The sequence below is a fragment of the Meleagris gallopavo genome, chromosome 7 (genome assembly GCF_905368555.1).
Source record: "Meleagris gallopavo chromosome 7, MGAL_WU_HG_1.1, whole genome shotgun sequence".
Taxonomy (NCBI): Eukaryota; Metazoa; Chordata; class Aves; order Galliformes; family Phasianidae; genus Meleagris; species Meleagris gallopavo.
The window spans coordinates 20,379,180-20,402,471 of record NC_139410.1 but is presented as its reverse complement, the minus strand read 5'-3'; the positions used below and the strand labels follow the sequence as shown (position 1 = coordinate 20,402,471).

At 35.1% G+C, this 23,292-nt stretch overlaps 1 protein-coding gene across 5 annotated transcripts in view; it reads right to left on the bottom strand.

Moving 5' to 3' along the window:
- Positions 1-23,292, bottom strand: part of KCNH7 (potassium voltage-gated channel subfamily H member 7) — a 214,194-nt gene that overhangs the window by 68,362 nt on the left and 122,540 nt on the right. For 2 of the 5 annotated variants that reach the window (XM_085228184.1, XM_085228181.1), the window contains exons 3-7: positions 20,623-20,778; positions 12,728-12,760; positions 5,486-5,914; positions 1,903-1,923; positions 1,376-1,399 (exon numbers count right to left, since the gene is read on the bottom strand). In XM_085228184.1, the coding sequence (XP_085084310.1) occupies positions 1,376-1,399; positions 1,903-1,923; positions 5,486-5,914; positions 12,728-12,760; positions 20,623-20,778 (663 nt within the window). The remainder of the gene's footprint in view (positions 1-1,375; positions 1,400-1,902; positions 1,924-5,485; positions 5,915-12,727; positions 12,761-20,622; positions 20,779-23,292) is intronic. The other 3 variants (XM_085228183.1, XM_085228182.1, XM_085228185.1) reach the window with 3 other exon arrangements.

Here is a 23,292-nt window from a genome sequence, read left to right as displayed (position 1 = left end):
GATATTATGCTTGAACACTTTTTAGCATAGGTAGGACTTGAATACACCTTTTCCACCATCTACTTTTTTCATTTAAAAATGTTCTTCAAAATAATGCAGGGCTCACAGTGACCTCAGAAATTAGCAAAGGGGCTGATCTGGCTGGTGTGTACTGTGCAGGGATAGACTGCTTTTTTTTTTCAGCTCTACTTCTCTACATAATTGTAGCAATTAGTTTTTGAATATTGAGTAGGCTTAAACATGAGTGGAACACCTAGATGGAATCATCCGTCAGATGAATGAAATTCTTGATACCCAAGAAACTCTAAAGTAAAGAAAACTAAGAGAGCTTAACCAAATCCACAATTAGATAATTTTTTTTTTTTTAATGGTAACTTTATAGAAGCTTAAACTGCACTGAAGTTTTGCATTCTGTGATTTAAATCTTATACTGCTTCTGTTCCAAAGGGAATTACTCTCTCCTCTATGTAACATTCATGCCTTAGCATATGATATCAGATTTAAATTAATCGCACATGAGAATAAAACCTTTTTTAACCACCTTCTTTTGCATTAAAAACTGGTGAAATATATATATATATATATATATATAGCTTATATATATATATATAAAATTGATGATGGTAATTAATTAAAACCCCTTACTAAACCTTAAGTACAATGTGGGCTGCTACTTGAGAGCTAGTGGACTTTTCCTATATTCTCATAGCAGGAAGGAGAAAAGGAGGTCCATAACAAATCACAATTGACACTAATTGGCACCTTCATTGACACTTTCAGCAGAACAGGAAAGAATTAAATAAGCAGGGAGAACAATATGCTTCTGCCTACTGTATAAAGGGGATTCTTTAAGGTTTAATGTGAACTCCCCATTTTTATGGTAGGATTACATTGCCCCTGCTTACAAAATGCATTAACAAAGGATTTCACTTTCTGAGCTGTCAAGCCAACATCTTTCACAAACAGTAAATACACTTATGAAAGCTGTTTTAGAGTACAATGAATGCATTTTTTCCCCCGAAGACTTTACCAACATAACATGAAGCAAATGCAATGATTTCATAGTCCATGACTCACTCTACAAAATCTAGCTCATGCAGTGCATGCAGTTTAAAGAGAAGACTTTACCAAGTATGCACACTTTTTGCATCATGCATGAAATCACAAACTGGTTTTCAGACATAGCTAAAATAACCGAACAATTTAATCATTGTTTTTTACAGATGGATGATTTTCAAAATGCTGATAAAAGACATAGCTCAGTGCTGGTGAATAGAAACAACTCTGTAACTGCACGAAGTATTATTTGAACATATAACTGGTAATGAAGTGCATGCATGCACACTTTAACGCTAACGGAAGCTTGAAACCATACCCCCTGCCATCCAGGAACGTGAAACTAGTTTTAAGGAAACAAAACAGGAATAAAGTGAAGATATTTCCATAGGATTCCTAATTAATAATTCTTTTACTTTTGAGTTAACTGACAAGTAGCCTCTTTAGTACAATGGATCGTTAATTAGTGGCCCAGCCTGATTTTACATCCTTTCACAGGTAAAACTCCTGGTTGCTTCAACAGAAGTTTTGCCTGCTTAGACAGCAGTAATGAGTTAAACGACCTGAACGACGACCCTTCCTTTACGTTTGAATTAGCAGATACTTAAGTGCAATAACCGTTTAACTATGCCTTCACTTTTTCCAGGGATTGGTAGTTAGTGCTTTGGGACAATAATTAAGAGAATAACTACATGTTAAACATGAATAATTTCAGTAATGGGCCTGGCTCTAGAGGGGTCAGCATGAGAATGTTGCTTTTGAACATTTCATACAGCAGGCAAAATAACATGCCAAAAAGTGTGGCTGTAGAGACACTGGAAGGTATAGTCTAGACGGATACTTTACCTTTGACATTGCGACCATTGTCTGGTTTTCAGCATAATAAAAGCAAAGAAAAAGAGAGAAAAAAAAGACAACTAAAATCTACATCAGAAAAAGCAGAAACCGTTGCTTCAAAATATATGTGGCTGGAATTAAAATGATTATATTATGTAAAATTTTAGGCAAGATGAAGTCACTTTGGCAATCAAAGAACAGCTTGTAAAACAGTTTGGAATTGATCAGTAAGAGCTGCAAAAATGAGTACGATTAGCTCTAACTTGCTTTAACAGCAAAACAACGTAGTTTCCCCACAAGCCCTATGCTGGCTTGGAAATCCGAAGATCTAACCCACAAGACAGCAATTAGTCAAATGCAATTAAGCCGGACTGAGACACCCACAGCTGTGGGCAACCCAGGCCGGCAGCAAGGGCTGCGTGGGTGGTCTCACACACACCCCGCACCTTCCCAGTACTCATAGGAGGAGTTACGTCTCCCAGAACTATTTCTAACGTAGCAGCAAGCTGAGCAGTGCCCTTTCTAACTAATGCTGAGGAACCGCTGAGGAGAAGGATGAGCCTTAAACCTTTTTTTAGCACACTGGTTGGTACCTTTGTGGGAAATAACAGCAGAGAAGCTATCTTTGTGATGTACAGGCACTTTCATCCCTGAACCCTCACCTGAGATCAATCTGTTTAGTTATTATTTAAAGAAGTCACACATGTGAATGGGTACAACCCTACCTTCTCAGGGATGTACATGACCCCCAGGCTGCCCTCCCTTCGTGCAGCTCATTCTGCCTGGCTGCAGGGGCTCTGTGAGCGTGTGAGGGCCCCGAGGTTGGCGGGAACAGCTGTGTTCCTGGGTGCTACCAGCCACTGTCAGCTACTTTGGATATCAGACTCTCAAAGAAGCTTGAAGACTGCATAAATGACTGAGCACTCTTCCTGAAAACAGTAAAGTTCCTAATATGTACTGGTGTACCTGCCTGCAAAATCGGTTTGCTCACGCTTCAGATGAGAAGAGTTCAGCTGCAGTTTGGTGGAATACTACAGTTCCTGCCCTGCTGTTTTTGCTATCAAACAGGTAACTACAGGATGGAATTAAATTGAGTATGCCCAAATGAACTTACAATCCTAAATTGTCATTTTTAATGTAATACCTCTCAGTGTATGATTGTTGCTATACCACATTAGGTCTGGAGTTTACTTTTATGTACTGTAAGTAACTAGGGTTTTATATTCTTCAGTAGTATCTACAGCTTCTGATCAGAATCTGTAGTCCAAAGAAGAGGATTTAGGCTGAATCTTGGTTGCCTATGTAGCAGAAATGCAAAGTCAGGGTTTGAAACAGTGATGGAGCACCTGGTGGGAAAGCAGGGCTAATCCAAGGGAGTTCAGGCATGTGTAATGCGCTGAGTGACCAGAAGGAGTGGAGCCAGGATCCATCCCTTCCCATGCCTCGTTTAAGGGTTTGCAGTGGAGGCAAGGGCATGTCTTGATGTCCCTGTGTACCTGAGGATTTCTGAAGGTAAGCAGCTTCTTGCCTTTATGTCTGTGCCCATGGCTGTTGCATTTGAGCAAGTCCTTACTTGCTGTGGCCTAGGACCTTGCTGCTCTGCTGTTGTTGCGCTTTCCATTGCATTACACCTGACTTATGTAGATCATATCGGTGGGGGGTTGCAGCTCAAGGTTAAGGCATGTGGGACTTTCTAGTAAAACTTAAATATCTTTTTAGCATAAGGTGCCAAATTCAAACATAATTGGAAGAAGATGGCATCAAGTACGGTTGATAATTCTAGTGGAACACTGAGAACTATCGTCTCTTCTGCTGTACTTTTTTTAGAATGTCTATACGTAACCTAAATAGAGGGACAGATTCTCTACTGTTTTGTATGCAAAGTAAAATGGGATGATACTGTTTTATCTGTTTACACTGTAAGGATGTAAGATGTCAGAGGAATTTAAATGTGTTATCTGCTTCTCATAGTAAAATGTTCTTAGTATCTAAAACTTGAAAAATACTACTCAGTGAAATGGAGCTTGAAATCTTTTGCTCTTCCATGCAGACAATATTAAACTGTATGGCTATTTCTGCATGAACTTTATACCATTATAACCAATAAAACTTAATAATAAAACTTAATTTTTACACATTTCAAGAACCATCTGTGAAGTGCTTTAATCAGAATAAGTTCTGAAAATAGGAACTGACAAAATATATATTATTTAAATGTGTTTTATTTGATATGCTGGTTTAGATTTGGGGAAGTTAAAACCAAAATGAAGCATCTGTAGCATTCCAAAAGACATGTGTAAACATTGGTATCTTTGGCTCCAGGTCCTGATCTTGAAATCTTGGCTTGAATGTGAAAATGAAATATACCAAAATGCCACAGTTTGGAATAGACTTAATTGAATTTTCAGGTTCACTTGTGCTGAAAAAACTGGAGTGTAAAAGAAGCAAAAAATGATTAAAAGAAAAAGCATTTCTCTATTATATTTAATACAGGTGTAGCATAAGGAATGATCACTTCTGCTGTTGTAGGAATTAGTCTGAGTGAGAGTGGAGCACTCAGACTTACATTTTAGGACATGTAAGAAAGCAGAAACATTGCTGCATACCTTCTGCATACCTCCTACCAAAGGCAGGAGAACTTAAGTGAATTTTACACTTGGAGTTAATGAATGAGAGGAGAAAAATGAGCAATCATGGAAAATGAGAACTCATTTTCTTATGTTATGAAAGAGTGAGTACAGGTTTCACATGTTTCTGAATTCTTAAAATATTCCACATACATTACTTGCCATTGAGCTTGAATAAAAATTACACAAGTCATTAGTATCTATAAAAGCATTGTATATTTGGCAATTTTCTGTAGAAGTCAGTTACAAAATACTTTTCCATTCAGAGTTTTGAAACCTCTTTTTCTTAAATTTCCCATCATTCCCTTCTTCAACATGAAGAAACCATGAGTTGTACTCCATGATTGTGCATGGGGTAGTTTGCGCTTAGTTGAGCTGCTTAATATAAATTTAATGTATTTCACTAGACATTCCATTAAGCTTTTCACAGGAGTTACTGAGGAGATTATTCTCCAGTGTGTAAGAAAAAGCATTAGTTTTGGGTTAGTGAATATATACAATATGCAAAAGAGATTATTTTAAAAAAATAAGCTGTTCCATCTCTGAAGTAGGATTCCATACTATAAAGAGATATTAGGTGTGAGTATGAGGACAGAACTGTGCATGCAGTTCTGGCTTAATTGTCTGAATCTTTTTTTTTTCCTCCCCTAGTACGAATATTAGTTTTACAGATGCTGGGCCTAATTTTGCTGTTTTCCTGTACAGAAGGCAGATGGTGGTCTAAGAACAACTCCATGATTTCACTGGTCTGTTTAGACACGAAAAGCAGTATTTAGAGTAAAAAACAAACAAACAAAACCCTCCCAAAACTGGCTTATTTTCTCCCTTAATATTTTTATTGTGATTTTGAATGTCTATAGATGAGTATATGTAGTTTTCCTTACAAATTGATAATCACTGTGAAAAATCGTGAAAATCTCCCTTAATGAAAGACAGAATACTGACTGATTTTTTTTCTACCATACCTTCACTTGCATGACGGTCCCTAAAAATGTTCTTCGCGTGGACGTTAAATCCTTCTATGTCATGTACTGAAGATGCTCTCCGTATGCTACAAATGCTTTCCTTTGATCTGGAATGGGTTAGTGGATTGCTTGTCTGTATCATGTCTGGGTAAAGTCTGTCCCATTGCTGTTTAGGTGATGAATGGTCGAGAGGTCCTGATATATTAACCATAGGTGAACATTTACTTGGTTGAATCAGTGCTTTTGTGTCATCCACTTCTGAAGGACTACAACTTTCTTTTGTAGGTGATTTAAAGTGCTTCAGAGCCACTGAGTCATCGCTGTGCTTAGATGAGTCGATTATCACTGCATCGGGATCCTCTTGTGGTAAGGACTGTTTTCTGTATGTTAGAAGTCTCAATCCAGGTAACCGGAACCCAAAAAGTTTGCCTACATGTAAATATATTAAAAAAAAAAAAAAAAAAAAACACAACAAAGAAAAGATTGTGTTAGGTTCTTGTCGTGAAAATCTAAATTTTTTCTTTACGCAAATTGAGATTGCATAATAATAGCTATAAATAATTAACCTATTCTTAATAGTGTTTTGCATTGGGAGTGTAAACAGTATGGAGGCTTGTTAAATTCCAGAGAACTTCATATTTCAGTCAAATCTAAGCTAATGAGCTCAGAAAAAGAATAAGCATTGATTCTATGGTCTGCTTTATAACAAATAAGATTGTCTATTCTGGTGGTTCTTTCTGGCTTAAATCTGTGTATTTGTATAAGGCTATATACGCACTAGATTACTTTGCTTTGTAGATGTATCCTGAAACAGGTGGATCTTATTACTAGTGGAATTTCTTGCGCTTAAAACTGCGATACTGATTTATTGATTCATTGGCTACAAATTTAACAGTGCTAATCCTTCTGAAAAATAAGTTGAGCAATAGTTTTGCTATTATTTTCAACAGCTATATTTTATATTTAAATGAAGCACTTATTTTGAATGACGCAGCTTCCAACCCTCTGTTGCACCCATACAGTAAATGCATTTTTTGTGCATTTTTGTGGACGTAGGCTTAGTTGGGCTTGGTACATTAAATGATGTGGTAGGTGTATGGGAACTGCTGAATCATAGCCTGAACCTTTGACTGACCACCTGAGGCAAGCAACGAGTCAGCCACGGGAGCACAGGTGAAGGCAATTCACCTGTGCTACTGGAAGGGGTGGAGCCTGGCTCCACTTCTCCTAGATCCCATTTGAGTGCTGACTGCCAGTGAGGAAGGATCTTTTCCTAGAGATCACTAATTGTGGAGAATATTGTGAGCCTACAACATTGGTAAGCATTTTCCATTTATTATTTTCCCGTTGCAGTAATCTTACTTAGCCTAAAACTCTGTACATCAGTTGATTTTACACATCTGTACGCTTATTGATTGTACAGTAGGCTATGCTGAATGCAGGTAAAGTGAAGAAAATTTGTGGCAATAAGAAATAGCGGTAGCTGAGAGTAATTGTAAAATTCAAATAAAATGCTATAAATTGAGAAAACATAGAGTAAGAAATGTAAAGTTTTCTCAGATTGTTTTAACAAACAAAAACCAACAACAAATCCAGTCAATGAATACTTGAAAACTGCATAATAAACTCTAATGGTATTAGGACTTTTAATGAACAGAAGACACAGCAAAACATGGAAGAAATTATAAGGAAACAGTAGCAAAACAAAATAACTGAATGGATCAGATGTCATTTCATAAACATGAACTTAACTAATTACTACTTGTCACTTATTCTGAAATGTGTTTTCCACTACGAGTATGCTTTCTCAGAGAACGTCACAAAATGTCTTGCTGTTCCTACTTACTAGGATAAGAAATTCTGTTGGGATAAGATCTCATTCTATTCAGTTAGTTTTACCACTCTTTGAAGCTAGCTAGTATTCATTAATATTTAGCACTGAGATTTTTTCACTTCTTACTGAAATGTTTTGAGATATTAATTCACTGATGCTTGTACATAAGTTAATACAACACAGTTGATCACAGCTCAGTCATTTAACATTTTAGAGTGTGCTATATATATTATTGAATTTAACTTGAATTTTGAATGAATGAAAGTGAGAGTGCCTGGCTCTTAAAGGAAAAGCTGTATAAAGTCTAGAGATGTTATACTGAAGGCCACTGAGGAGGTAGGATTTGTAATGTAGGACCTCTGATAGTTTCTGAACATGGATGAGTGGAGAAGGAATTTAAGAACAACTCAGTTGTTATATTTCTTCTGGTTTATTTATTTAATTTCTGGATGTTGGCAGTTTAGAAATTTCTTTTGATCCACAGTTTTGAGCTCAGATCATTGATGTGTGATGCAACTTTCTTGCATGAATTTGTTCTGCTTTTGATACACAATTGTACTTTGCTCTGGAAAGTATGCTGCGTCAAATATTCTCATAATTTATGTATAACCATGGAAGAACCACTCCTTGCAGTAGGTTTACAGCAACCAAGTTGTCAAAGGTGCTAGTTTCTCTATGTATCTCTTTTGATCTCCTTGATGAATGCAAGTATAACTAAGCTATATTAAAATTCTTGTACATCTCTGATCACTCTTACTCTTTAATTTCTAATATAGTAACTTTTGGCAGTGGTATGAGCTACTCCCATTCTTAGAGATTAGCAGAGTGACTTACTTTTCTTACAGACATAAAAATAGTCTGTAATTCACGGTTTTATCACTTGGCCTTTCAGTACTTCAGTGTGGGATGTCTGCAAATCTCACATCATATTCTGATTAATTTTATGACATCAGCAAACTCTCAACTTCATTCACCAAAGAATTGAAAATGAATTTAACAGGACTCTGTGCGACTCTACCAATTACATCTTAAGAAATCTGGTCATTCATTTTGACCCTTCTTTCCCTAAAATAAAATGTGATTCCATGTAACAATTTCCCTTTTATTTGCTTCATAATTTCAGTGAGGGATCTTCTGAAGAAAAAAAACAAAAACCAAAAAACAAAAAACAACCCACTTTATTCCAAGTGTTTAATATTGAATCTATTACTCTAATGAATATACTAACACAACAGTGCAGTAGATAGTGAGTTCATCGATGGCACATAGAGGTGCCAATTTTCAATCTACACATTAATATTTGGTGGATCTTAGGAGCATGCATATTTCTTCTGATTTACTAATTATACTTAAATTTTTAACAGTTGAAATCATTGAAGTATATTAAAAATATTATTTTGAATATGCATATAAGTGAGTTGGAAAGTATCTTAAAAATCAATTTTGGAAGCTTATTATAAAAGGTAAAACATACTGTAACTTCTTTAATCAATTACATTAATCTTAAAAATACCATTCATAAGATTTTATGGCTTTAACTGCTGTTAAAGGGTTGGTGTTTTTTTTTTTTTTTTTTTGCTGGCACTCTGATCTAGTTACATTCATGGTGGTGCAGATGGTCTTTTCTGCTTCACCAAGTTAATATGACCATGTTATACTGCATTACTGATTCAGCTGTCTAACTGCAGTTGAGCTGGAAAGAATCCACTGTGAGAATGCTGCTTCTTGCTGAGATTCTTGGGCATGAAATTAAACTTAAATGAGTAACTTTTTCCTATTCTTCTATAAACTGTAATAGATGATCTTAAAATTTAAAATCCCTCTCCTTTTTAACTTGAATATCCTTTGGGGAATACTATTCAGGTTAAAGATAACGAGCTATATGTGTTGAACATTCAGTGCTCTCCTGCAGTACTGTGGCGAAAACTATCAGAAAGCCCCTTCAGAATTTATCTAATTTACATCACACTTCATTGCTTAGCTCAGTAGTAATACAAGATGGCACGAAACAAAATTCATGGCCCCAGGCCTAATGTCCCAGTACTGACCAGCAGTCTCAATGGAGGCTTCCTGGCATAGTGTATATGGGATGAAATCTTTTGTTCAGAAGTGGACAACACCAGCACTGTAGATATGATGTCTGAGTAGATTTATCTTGGTTTGTGATACTGAAAGTTTTCTGAGATGTAATGGGATGTCTGTTATGAGTATACAGATGATGTTGCATGAAAATCCTTATGTTTTATTGAAGGTGAAAACTGTGCTGAGTCAGATTTGTATAACTGTGCTTGTTAAAAGCAGTTGAAAAAAGCAGTTAAGTCTGGGCCACAGTTCCAGACTTAGATTCCACCTTCTCCTTTCAAATCTTGCTTTACTAAATAACTAACTTGCAGCTGATGTAAGAAGTTAGTTGTATTTATTCTCCATGCTAGCTCAGCTAACCTTTTCTAAAGTTTCTAAGCAATAGAACCCAGTCCAGAAATACACTTCCAGTAAGAGGGGACGCTTCTAAACTCTAGGCAGGTGCAGTTATCTTCAAAGTCCCAAATAAACTCTTTTTGTCTTCTGAAAGACTCTTTTGTTCTGTCTCATATTTTGGGAGACCAAAGGACAGAATATATTTAGAATTCATGGAACCTAAAATACAAGTGTCATCGATATTTTTTTAAGGTAAATTTTTTTATAGCTATAGTCTGTCATAGCTTGATTTCTCTGTGTGGAATTTGAAGTTCTTAGAGAAACAGGCAACTTCACTGCCCTAGGTAGAACATACAAAAAATCTATTGCCTCACACCTTAAAAATGGCATTGAATGAAAGTATATACAAAATATCCTGAAATATCTGATTCCACGTCAGAAAGATAAGGTGAGCTTAATATATTAAACCAGTGCTTCTGTGTTTTATTAAATGCCATCTGGCTTTCTACCTCCAATGTATTTTTGGAAAGGTGTTTTTGTTCTCAAGGTATAAAGAAAAAAGCTTTTCAAAATAACTTCCCTTTTAAAATTTTCATTATTTTGCATTGAAGAATTAAAGAGAAATGAAGGTTTCAAGTTGATGAAAGATAACATGTTTTGATTAATAATAATTCTGTGGGGGGAAAAAAAAACACTAGGAAAACAAAAATTGATAACCTTGTTTTACCACAAGAGTTGAAATTGGAAGTATTAGTATTAAGTGAAGATGTGCCATTTTTAAAGACTAAGTAATGTCTTGGAGAATTTTATGGCACAAAAAAAGAAAAGACAAGGAAACTTGGTCTGAAAACTCTTACAAACTTCAGTCGTGAATTGCAAATTCCCTGCCCCATGAACAAAGATTTAGACTTTCCCAAAACAAAGCAAAGGAGCTCAATGCCCAAAAAGTTTGCACAAGATAAACCAAGTGAGGGGTAGAAGCTCTTAGAACTGTTTCCTGGTATGATGTTGTTTGTCCTAAAGGCTCAAACTAAAATGAGCAGCCTGTGTTCAGAAACAAAATATAACTATGGTACAGTATTGACAGATCTGGGATCAATTTATTATGTTATATGTGACTGCTCTGGCTATAGTGTAGATCTAATTACATGTCCAGTACGTAAGACTAAAGAATACAACATACATATTTGCGAAGATCAGCCTGCTCTTAAAAGAGGGAGATTTCCTTGACAAGAGTAGTAAGTTGGCTGTAACTCCTACTCTGAAGGACAGGCTGTTAATTCTACTATACTTTTGTTCAGAATCTACTCCAAGTAGTGAATAAAATTACTTTCACAAAGGGAGCAGTCAGCTCTATCTTGAAAGATTTTTTGATAGCTGAGTGACTAGTATGAAGGAATTTTCAGGATATATGTCAGCAATATGTACGTGGGCAATTACTGAATTTCAGCTCAAAGGTTTGGAAATGTAATCAAATAACTAATGCAACAGGCTGAAGGAATCAACTGCTTTTGAGAAATGGAGTTCCTAAACATTGGCAGTCTAAAATAGCAGCATGTACTTGAATATACTCTGTGGAAACGCTGAGGCATGTGATGCTGCCTTCAGTCTGGGCTCAGCAAGCCTAAGGACAGAGAATTACAGCAAAAGCCAATTATAGTGTTTTTTTTTTTTTTCCCCCAGATGTAGAGGAGCATACATAAGTGGATCATTTTTTATTCAGCTCATTAAATAATCTTCATGGTCTGGGTCTCTTTTTTTCTTAGTCAGGAAAAGGAAAGCATATCCAATTATTAACTTTAGAAGCTAAAATTTATAATTCTCAGCTACTGCAGACACTTTTAATCCTCTGGTGTGGTCTACTTTAATTTTGGCATTTTAGTTATTCTTTTAGTTTTCTCTAAAATTTAAGCTTGCATTTGAACTCTCAGTATTAGCAGTCATTTTTATGCTCCTTTGTGAGTGTAAGTTATTTTATCTTTTGATGGTGATAGCACATTTGCTTGTTTCAGTATTTCTCCTATAAGTAGTGTTGAGATTATTGTGATACAAGATCTTCCTGTTTACAAATACACCTATGAGGTATTCTAACAAAACATAGCTTTTCAAGCTGTAAGATGTGCAGGGAATAAAATTTCTGGCTACACATAGGGCTATGCTGTGTCTGGCTGACTAGGGAATGTAGGTGTACTGAAGGTCTCTCTGAAAAGAAAGAATGGTTCTATACTATGAAGTTCGTGTCCAAAAAACTTAACTGTCTGTCCGTCCTCTCGTTTGTTGATAGAGATATAATTGTTACCTTTTATTCATTATGATGTGCTTATAATTGCTTGATTTTTATGAAAATGAATGTGATCCTTTCATTTTATTTTTTGTGGCTTTATTTATTGGATAAAAGTGAAAAAGAAGAAAAATGAAAGTAATTGTGATGAAATTAAAAAAAACTATCAATAAATATTATATGCATTAATTATTCAACTAGCATAGTATTACACTATCTTGCTGAGACTATGGTGGTTCTGATAGATAGGAGAAATAATTCATTTCATGCATTAAATCAAGTTCTTAAATTCAATGCTTCATCTCAGTTACCAGACTTCATAGAGTGCTTAATGTTGTTTTTGTCTGAGACAGGAAGCCTGAAGTACTCCTTCTGTTTTAATAGCAAATTATCACTGCTAAATACCACAATGTGTTTCCTTTCATGCATTAAACTTTATGTTCTTCATATAAGAACTTCTAGCAATAATAACCTGAGAAGTATTGCTACATTTGAATTTTATATCTCATATAATTATACTAAATTTAATAGTTCAGTTGTTATATCTATAGTTTTGCAGAAATAGGTATTCAGAAAGTGGAGGCAAAAGCCATATCTTGACTTATGCTCTTGTAGAGTTATGTGAAATGTAATGAGATCCCGAAAAAGTAGGAACAGAACAAAGCAATAACAGGGCATTAATAGATAGAATTTTAGAAGATAGATTTACCTGAAGAAGAACCACTCGAAAGGTTGTTACCATCTGAAATACAATTAAACTAGATTTACAAAAAGCTTTAGCTTAAAAAGAAAAGTTTTCAGAATATAAACAGACTATTAAGAAAAGAGGGCTGAATATCAAGTTTCACACATTTTTACAAGCAAACTCAGACTGAATTAACATTCAATATAGATAATCTGCAGAAGAATTGATCTAAAAGTACACTGCCTCTTTTATTTGGAAAATTTAAGAACTATTCCATTAAGAGGTACTTGGATAATTACTCAGTTTTGTAACATAGATCAGTATATTTCCAATTACTAAGCTTTATGGTTTGCTAATACCGACAGGGAACTGAAGTAGCTGTATCCAGGCTAACATGCTACTTATAGTGAAACAGAACATCTAATTTCTTAGTGAGCATTGCTTTGCTAGGAAATGCCAATTTTTGTTTGGAAGAAAGTTGCTGAGAAGTTGAATAATTCACACTCTCTTCAGGGAGAATAGGTTTTTTTCATGACTCTTGTTCAGGATATGACCTCAGAAGTTTCATATTCCTTGTAGGGCTCACATATTTCACCTCTCCATAGGAGGAACTGCTCTGACTACATGTCTCATGTCTCTGCCAATTGCTTTCATGTCTTTGAAATGCCCAGCTTGCCCAAGTGCTATGCTCCTTAAAATAGTCCAGCAACTATGACAGATTCTACACATGAAAAATAAGGCACTATGGTGGTGAAGTTCCATGTTTTTATTTATAGTTTGTTTGCTTAACTTAAAATCTCCTGCATGTTGAATTATATGACATATGACCAATGTCCATGTGAGAGCTTGTCAAATCCATTTAAATATTTTCTATCCAGTAGAGTCATCTTAAGTCTGAGATACTCTGATTTTAATTTCTCACTCTTTGAGATTAATGTCTAATTTAATTTAACTTAGTGCACAAATGTGTTAAGTTCTCTGTGCTAATTCTTATTATGAATAATACAGAAATGTCTTAATTATTTTATTAGAGAATGATGCAAAACTGACTGCCTTTATACTTTCTTGAGGGTATGTATTATAACCGGAGATGACTTTGCAAAATCATTATTCTGTCTTTCCAGTTTCCTCACAGTATCCACCTCTTTTAAATGCCATGAAAAGAATGAATAGATAGATCTGTTTAAAAAAAAAAATAAATAAAATCAAAATATATCACTGGAGGAGACCTCCTAGGTCTACTTCAAGAATCTCGTTTATGCTCACTTCTCATACTTATTACTTATCTGTTTAAATAGCAAAAGGAAATTTTGCAGGGACTCCACACAGCCTGTTTATTGTCAGTTTCTGTTCCTTTTTCCATTATCCTGTCTGCACAAGTCATCTCCACTGAAAGCTGCTGAACGCTGTGTCATTCCTCATTCCCTCTGTTTAGTTTGCAACCTCTTTAAGCAGAGATTGCCTTCTATTATTGACTGTTTATACAAGATATAGCACAATAGGGCTGTGATCCTAGCTGGGAGAGGCTGTAATGCAAACAGTTAATTACAGGGGCCAGAATCTAGCAGGGCTTCCTTTGTAGTCTGAGTCCTGGAAATAACCACCATGAGTAAAGGAAATCTAGCTACCACACTAGTATTTCTCTGCCTGTCAAAGAAGACTAAAACGGTTCATTTATCTTAAAGTGTGCACTGTTGATCAGGTGTTTTGGAGTACTCTGAAGAGAAGGTACCAAAGGTGCCTCTGTCAGCTTTACTGCTGATTGTTGTCTGGCTTTATTACTTTGCCGAGTTCCACGCTGCCTCATGTCACCTAATGTTCACTGTAACTTGGAGGCAAATGATATATTTGACATTGGAGTTGTCAGAGCTATCCTACTGGTTGACTAGTTAGAAACTTTTATTTTTTTCAGTCACAATTTTTCTTGATTAGCTCTCACTTAGGATGAATTTGCTTTTGTGTTGCTAAAAAGGACAAACTCCTCAGTCCATTTTGGGCAAGGTCAGGAGTTGCTATTACATGTGATGTTTGGTGTGGCAAGTGCTTATGCATCAAAGAGCATACAGTATTTTGTGATAAATTTATTGTCCAAAAATGTTTAGAAAAAAAATGCATGCTTACCTCTTAGTATACTGTTATGCTTACTCATACAGCAAAGTGCTCTGCATGACAGGAAAAGAAAGTCTGTCTTTTGAGTTAATTCTTTGACTTAAAGAAAAGATATGATCTGAATTTCAGTTGTGCTTACTTTATTTAACTTCAGTGAATGAAGTGAGCATTCTTCCTGAGTTGTAATTCCATTGTTAGGATCAGTATAGAGCCAAACTTTGTCAAGTATAAGCACCTTTAAGGGTTTTCTTGTTTGAAAAGTTTTATTAATTAGTACTAATGTTTTTTGCTTCAACTTTGTACAAGAAAATATGTAGCAGATCCTCTCATTTGCATAGGAGAAAGAAAAATTATTCTGGGCTGTATTTAATAGGCTTATAGATTTTTTTGAAGTGATAAAATAAGGCAGAAATAAGGCAATCCCCAAATAACTGTCTTTGACCAAATGAGATTATGTGCTTAATCAAATAACTTTCTGAGCTTTCTCCCATGAGATAATGAACAATGTATTGGGGAATCAATATTAGTTTATAGCTTAGTTCTCCAAGCTAGTCAAAATGTTTGGAACTTAAATGAACAGAGCTTGTGATGAAGTTATCTCATCTGACAAGCTTCTTTAGTCTACATATTGCTGGGAGTTTTGCTTTAGTATGGACCGGAGTAAAAATGTTAGAAAAAGCACATACAGGTCATTAAAAAAAGCCACCGAAACAGTGTGCTGTAGGGTAGAAAATGAAAAAATTTGGAACTGGAGTCCTAAGAAGTTTTCTGTATTGTGCATATTTGTATGTTATAATCCCACAGTGAGTCTGTTCTGAGTAGAAAAACTGTAACTACATTCTTCATATAGAATTCAGTCCTTAGAGCTCTGATTTCTGTGAGTGGGAAGACTTTCTGTCCAATCCATGTCATGACAGATTTTGATCTTTTGCAATTATTAGACTAGCATTACAGGCACAAAATATTTCACAGCTGTGGAGAGTGGAGTCAGATGCCGGGAATGAATTTATGCCACTGGTCCCTTAAACTTGAAAATTCCTCATCCAAGTCATTGAATAGATGAATGTGACAGTCTGGAATGTTGGACAGGTTTGGGAATAAAATCAGACACTTACATTGGATGATTTAAAAGCAATATTTAAACTCAAATTATTTTAGTTTCAGTACTTGAAAAATGGTTTATTGAAGTCTGTACGGCATAACTTACAGGAATTCTTATCTCATGTTGGGACCATTTCAGTTAACAGCTATTACTAGTAGTCTGGCAGACTAGTAAAAAGGCTTTTCTGCTATACTAGAATAAAAACATATTTATTGAATTTTTCCATTGTAGAATATCTACAGAAAGGTCTTTTTTGTTTAAACAGTGAGTTTAAAAGGAACAAGTTCTCTTTCTAGGAATGTTTTGCTAGTTATCCTACTTCATTATTTCAGCCAGAGTTGAAAATTTTATGTAACTTAAGCAAATGTTTTGATTCATGCAAACTTATTACGAATACTTCTAGGATTCAGTTTTTATGATCACAGTGAATTTCAGGCAAATGTTAATTTATGTGGCAGAGAATAGCCCATAAGAACTAGCTGTTTTTGTACAAATAAACAAGCCAGTAGGGCTTATGTAGCTCAGAAATTTTGATCTTAACACCTCAAAATGCAATTTACCATATTGTTTGAAAAGTAGGTATTTATACCTTCAAACACTTCACAAATATAATGAAGTGGGGTAAAGTAAAAACACTTAAATTTTGCTTACAGAATTTAATTTCTGTAATTATAAAACATTTGCATGACCTAAGAAAAGGCAACATAAAAAGCAAACGAGGTTATTAAAAACTGTGAATGAGAATGAATAGAATTCTCATATCTGTAAATGAGACAGAACTTAGAGCCACTGGATGATGAATAGACATCTATAGCAGAAATCACTTTGTCTCACTTTAACTGAGAAAACTGTACAAAAACATCCTTATTGGAAAGGGATGTTCCCAATTATGTCTACAGAAGAAATTTCCTCACTTCTCTGAATATACAGATTGGATAGATAAGGCATTACATTAAGTTTTTAGAAGTTTAAACACTGAGATCTGACTTTTTTTTTTCCCCCCTAAAGGAGACTTATGTGAACAAAGTCTTTTTTTCATTTACTAGTGGAATGGCTTACCTTGAAAAATAGAAAACAGAAATAATGTAACAGAAGAATGAAAAGTCACTTAGCTGTGATTCAGTAATTTTTTACAGGTTTGGTGCATGCTAGGATTATTCAAAATTTAGCTATTTCATTACAGGAACATTAGTCAGACTACCACAGAAAAATGATGATAAATTCTTGCAAGAAAGAATAAAGGGGACAAAAGGATCAGCTGAAAGGATTTTTTTCCATGGCCTTTGTGAAGCCAATATCTTTTCACATTACTGCCTATTCAGCCTTTTGCTGCATCTGAGACAGGAGCTCTTGAGTACCAGACTAGAAATAAAATTATTTATACTCAGATGTGGTCATCAGACTCCTGGAAATTTAGTGCACTTTTTCTTAAATCTGTTACTGTAATGTGCCAGGCAAAATGGTAAATCAGAACCTGGCTGTATTTGCCATTTGTTCACTGGACACTTAACAGGTTGCAGTTTTTTCTGTGCACAAGCCTTCAGAAACAGACTGCACTGTGTGTATGGCATGAAAAGCTTTTTTACTTGAATGTATTTGCCTTCAGTCGGGAGCCCATTGTAAGTTCTCGTTCAAAACAGATGCAGTTTGTGGCTGCATCTGGCAGGATAGCTGCTTTTAGAGTAAAGATAGGTTTTTGCTTACACTTGATAAACTCATAATAAACCAACTAGAGAAAAACTGATCACGTGAAAGATTTTTATTAGGAAAATAACTGTTTTTGTTGTTGTTGTTGTTTCCTGTTCACATTTTAGCACTTTTATCCTGCAACCCGTCTCAGACGTTTTCATTTTCTCTTATGTTAAAAAGACATTCTAATATGAGAAAACTCAATCTAAGGAACTCTGGAAAGGGATCTTTCATGATTTGTGTCCTTCTGGGTAGTAGATGCTAATGCAATCTGAAATCTTTTACCATTAGCTGTTGCTTATTTCTGTTGTTTGAGATGCATTGCATTTGTTATGTGGCTGGTTGTTCCATTTTTATTTTTATTTTCCAAATTGGTTGCTGAATTTTAAGAACTTTGTTTCTTGTGTCTTTTTCCTCTCTGAACCGGTACCCATTACTGTCCATTTTGTATGTAATCCAATGAAAACAGGTCTCCTGCTTTACCTGCTGTTTTGTGTTCTAATTAGAATAAGACGAAAAATAAACTTCATCCTAGAATCTGCTTTTTGCATTTTCTTTATGTTGAGAATACGAACGAATTAAAAAGAAAATCTTTCTTTTTCTTGACTTTTTTTATTGCCTTAATGGACTCTGAATTTCAGGGCTTTGTCTCTTCTGTTTTAGTTCAAATACATTATTAGCCTGTACACAACATCTTCAAGATTTTGTGGAAACTTTGTACAAGTTGGCCTCTTGACAATTCTATCTACAGAGAGGAATTTTTGGCTGTGTAGCATGTTGTATCACCATCCTGCCCACATAACAGTCTGCTCTGACAACACAAGTGACTGGGTGGAAGTAGGAACAGCCACATGCGTGCTGTAGTTTGTGCCAGTTTCTGTATCTGGCTGAATTCACTAGCAGAAAATGGTTTAAGTCACCTTTCCTTCCCTTCATTTACACCTTGAACTTTCTCAGTTTTGATTGGGCCAAGGAGCTCCAACTATGTATTTTGAAAGCATGCTCGGCATGGAGATTACCTGTGCATGTCAGGCATAACTGCTGTAAAATAAGAAAGGAATGTTTTGACTAAGTGCTTTTTTTTGTGTGGCTGTCCTCTTTAGCGGCTTTTACTTTAGAATATGTTAAGTGACAACACTTTAAAAGTGTATACTGATGTATCAGAGATGACAGAAAAAGCAGCTCTTTTTCAGGACGTAAAGTTTTTTTTTATTCTTTACCAATGGGTTTTTTACCTTCTACTTTGTCAGCACAAACCAACTGGAGAGTTTTACTATGTTACAAAACCAGGAAGTGTTATTTTAAACCAGGAAGTAAAATATTCAAAATGCACAAAATCATGGCATCCTGAAATAGAAACAAAATACAAGTGGGGTTTACTTCATGTAATTTTTTTCTTTTCTGATGCAGTTTTATTATTTTTTCTGATATTCTTTAACTGGCTTTTTACCATAATGTTACCAGAAAACACTTTTTGTTTTCCTGAGCTATTAAGAAATGTAGCAATTTAAAAAGAACAGAATAAGGAAAAGTATAAAACCCCAAGATTTTAGGTTTCTAAGAGTTTCAAATTATTATTGTAAGGAACATTAATAAAAGCATGTGATATTTAACAATTATTATCAATCTGTTAGCTTCCATCAATAGTAACTTTTCATAATTTTGTATCTACTGCCCTTGTAGAGTTGTACAGCTGTAGCTGGAATTACTTTTGCCCATTTGATCTGATCCAGTCAGCTCTTTCCTCAGACTTGATGATAATACTGCTTTGTAGGCAATCCCCATTAATTATAGAGGTAAACTGCAAACTTTTAAAAATGTGAATGTTTCCACAACACTGGGGCCAATTTATGTAATTTTTGGTGTCGCAGAGCTTTCAATGATACATCACTCATTTTGTGAAGAAGACACAGTGCAGGATCTTTAGATTATGAAGAATGGGAAGAACCTGGTAATGCTGTTATGCAGTGCTACAGGCTTGCTTCTCACAGTCTTCTCAATATAACTTAGCAATGTAGAAGCACTTAAGGTAGCACACAGTGCTTACAATGGGAAAATTCTCCCCTCAGTTCTTGCAGATTGTAACTATCTTTGCTTTCTATCTACAGAAAGCTGAAGTGTTGATTTGAAAACTTAGGTTCCAGGTCCCTTTATCATACCAACGTTAAAGATTATTAGAGTGTGAAAAGGTATTTCCAGCTGCTGCTGAGCCAACCAGACTCTGCGGAAAGTGTTAACATTCACTGTTAGAGCATGCTGTGCTTTACTAAAAGGTTGTACAAATGAGGGTGTGTTTTGGGGATCTTGGAGTGATAGCAGGGTATGTGTGTGGAGATGTAAAGCAGAAGGATCGTGTGCTGTTGCTGTGCGTAGTGAATGAAGGTCAGCGAAAGAGCACCCATTCTGCGTATAGTGGGGCAGAAAGCTACACTGTTCACCATGTAAGAAGTGGGCTTTTGTGGAGTTTTCTAACTTTGACAATTCTTTCAAGGATGAATACAAACAAAAGCTGATCCCAAAAACCTTGCTTCCTTTAACCCAATCAAAATACTTCAATTTAATTAAAATCAAGATGTATAATTCTAGTGTAACTTCTGGGAATATTTGCTAATCCAAGATAATAAAATCTTTAAACTTTTTTTTATTTAGGAAGAAAAATAGAAATATTCAGTTCTCAGTAGGCTAAAGTGAAATGTTTTTTTTCCTGTTATAATGCATTTTTGCACTTTTCAGTTCATGATCAAGTTTTGGCGAGGGTATTGCACTTCTGTGAAATGTTTCCATTTTATGATTTTTTTAATATCCTATTTCAGTGATGTTAGTACTACTAACGATCGGAGAGATTATCTTGCCAACTTTACAACAGGCCTGCTAAATTTTATTTCCTATTGTCTTTAATTCTATCCTAAATGAATCAGGCAATAGAATTACGCAGTCTCTCTGTTATTAGTATCCTCAAGTTAATTACTCTCTCAGCTAAGAGTAGAGGTAAGCAGACAACTTTCATTGAGTTACTTACGATTTACAAGTTTGGATGGCAATATTGGATTGCACTTCTCAGGAGATGCAATGTTCTCTTCATCTGTTACATACTCAAAGTTAATAATAAACATCATTGCTACTCCCTCTTGATTTTTCACTGGAATTATGTGGGTGTTGCAGATGAAGGTAGACCCTGTACAAAGAAGGTAAAAAAAAAAAAATATATATATATATTAATCAAAGGAAACTTGACTTTTAATTCCAGTTACACAAACAGATATTGAAGGATATTTCCTTGAATTTAACAATTGCACATCAAACTCGCTATAATTTAATGAGGTGCATTCTCACAGCAGGTGATATATCTTTCAATGATTTATTAGATTATTACCTCTTCTGAAAGATCTCTTCTTTAAAATGTCAATTTTACTTTTTGTTTTATATTCACTGGAAGTAACTTTATAGACAGACTTGTGATGTGTTTTGCACCAAAAGTAGCAATGCAAACACCATTCCAACAAGAACACTTGAAGAAAGCAGAACCCTATTCTTCTAAATGTCAAGCATTCTTTGAGTTTTTGGTTCTATTACAACAGGATGAATCAGTCATTAAATATTTATGGATGTAAATAAATCACTATTCTTATTTTAGCTCTCATTCCTTTGGGGGTTGTATAATGTTGCTTAGGTTTGTGTTAAAAATTGCATTTGTTATCAGTCTGATCTTGCAGAGTTTTGTATTCCACCACAAGAAAAACTTCTGAATGTAATAATTTTCAATAATTTTCTAGAGTATTTAGTTTAAGTATTATACGCAAGTTGAAGCATGAGGAAGAAGTGCTCTCATTTGCATAAACATGGGGCATACTCCACTTACACTGAAATGAAAAGGTGTAATTTCATAACACCTCTACTTCTCAGTGTTCTTTCTCAAATGCCTAATTAAAGATGTAAAAAATGCTTTTTGTTACATCTTGTGATGTAACTTTTAAAAGAAGATTCATTTGACAAGGTCACTAGATTTATTTAATTCCCTTTTAAACTAACAGAATATAGCATTTCCAAAAATAATGAGATTGCTATAAGCAATACAGTGATGAGCTAAATGCTTTGTGCAAACACAACTGTAAGATAATGTCTTGTCCTGATAACTGGGAACTGGCTTAGTGTACATCATTAGCAATTTATCCATTCAAATACAGTAATCACTGAAACTTGACAGGCAGTGCAGTTTGACAAAAACAGTTTCTGATCTAGGTTACACTTTTTCTCTACTGAAGAGAGAGATTAAAGATTTCAGTCATAGCAAAGCTTAGATTCTTGTTCATCACATTTAGTGTATGGAATGTATGGCAGTTCAAGCTTTGTATAATATTGATGTTCTGGCCTTTCAAGTTTTGCAACTGTGCCTTCAATCCATTTAATAAAACAGTTAAACTGTGGCACTTGCCACAGTTTCCATGGTAACAAGCTCAATGACTTTAGTAAACAGAAAATAGGCAATTTAAGACTGTTCCATTAGAGTTAAAAATAGAAGTGCTTCAGGCCAAGCATTGCAACATAGACTGGTTAAACAGAGGGTCTGGAGAGAATTTAGAAGTAATTCTTGTGTTTTCAGCCAATTAATAAAAATATGTATTGAGTTTAAACAGTCAAAATTGTATTTATTGGTAACTTGAAAAGATAAGCTAAATCGCATTACAGTTTTTTTTTTTAATAATTCCCGGTGCAGCTTGTGTTTTGACATGCAATTTTTATAAATCGAGCAGATATCTTCCAGCCTGACACCTCTGCTTCGAACAAAGAAAGGATTGGAGCTAGTACCAGGCTGGGGAGCATTTGGATTTGAAGAGCACTGAACTCCAGTGGGTGAAATGTTGATGAGGTTTTGCAAATGAGCTACACACCTCTTTGAAAGCTTTCCTGCCTTTCAAAGATAATAATTTGAAATGCTTCCCATAGTGCTGAGTAACGACAGTATCTCTCTTTTATGTAGAAAATTCTGCTCTCAAGCACTTACAAGCTTCTTTTGTACTGGACCTAGGGATTTGCATGTCTGTGAACAGACACAGAAGCTGTTTAACAATCCACAATGTAAGAACATGCTCCAAAAATACCAGAGTTAAATTGAAGCTGTACATAGATACAATATTTGGGGCACATGGAATGGGAACAATCCATTCAGCACTCTTCCTTTGAAGACCAGTTGCACCAGCAGGCTAGTGAGCCTGCTGTAGCTCTTCAGGCGAAGTTTTTCCAAGGCACTTGCACTTTTGAAGTGCTAGAGAATATTCATGTTGTGCAAGTGATTGAAATTACAATTCCATAACTTGAGCAAACCACAGTACCTCTTACAGTGGCTGTTGGTTTTTGTCTTTAGTACAGATGTGATTATTTTCTATACACTTACCAATGATCTCTATTGAAATTGCAAGAAGGAAATGCAAACTAAGGAAAACCTTAGTGTGATTGAAATGTAACAGTTGAGTGCAGAGAAATTACTAGCAAAATCAAAAGATAGGCTTTGAGTAATTGAAGTTGATGGCAACAAATATGAAGTAGCTTGTTTGTAAACAATCTTTTCATGTTTGCCCTCCACTCCATTACTTTGTTGCACTCACCATGCTTACCTTTTTTTTTGTCTTTATACTGAAATATTTCAAGAGTAAGAAATAATTCAGATGAGTAAGAAAGATTATAGTGATGT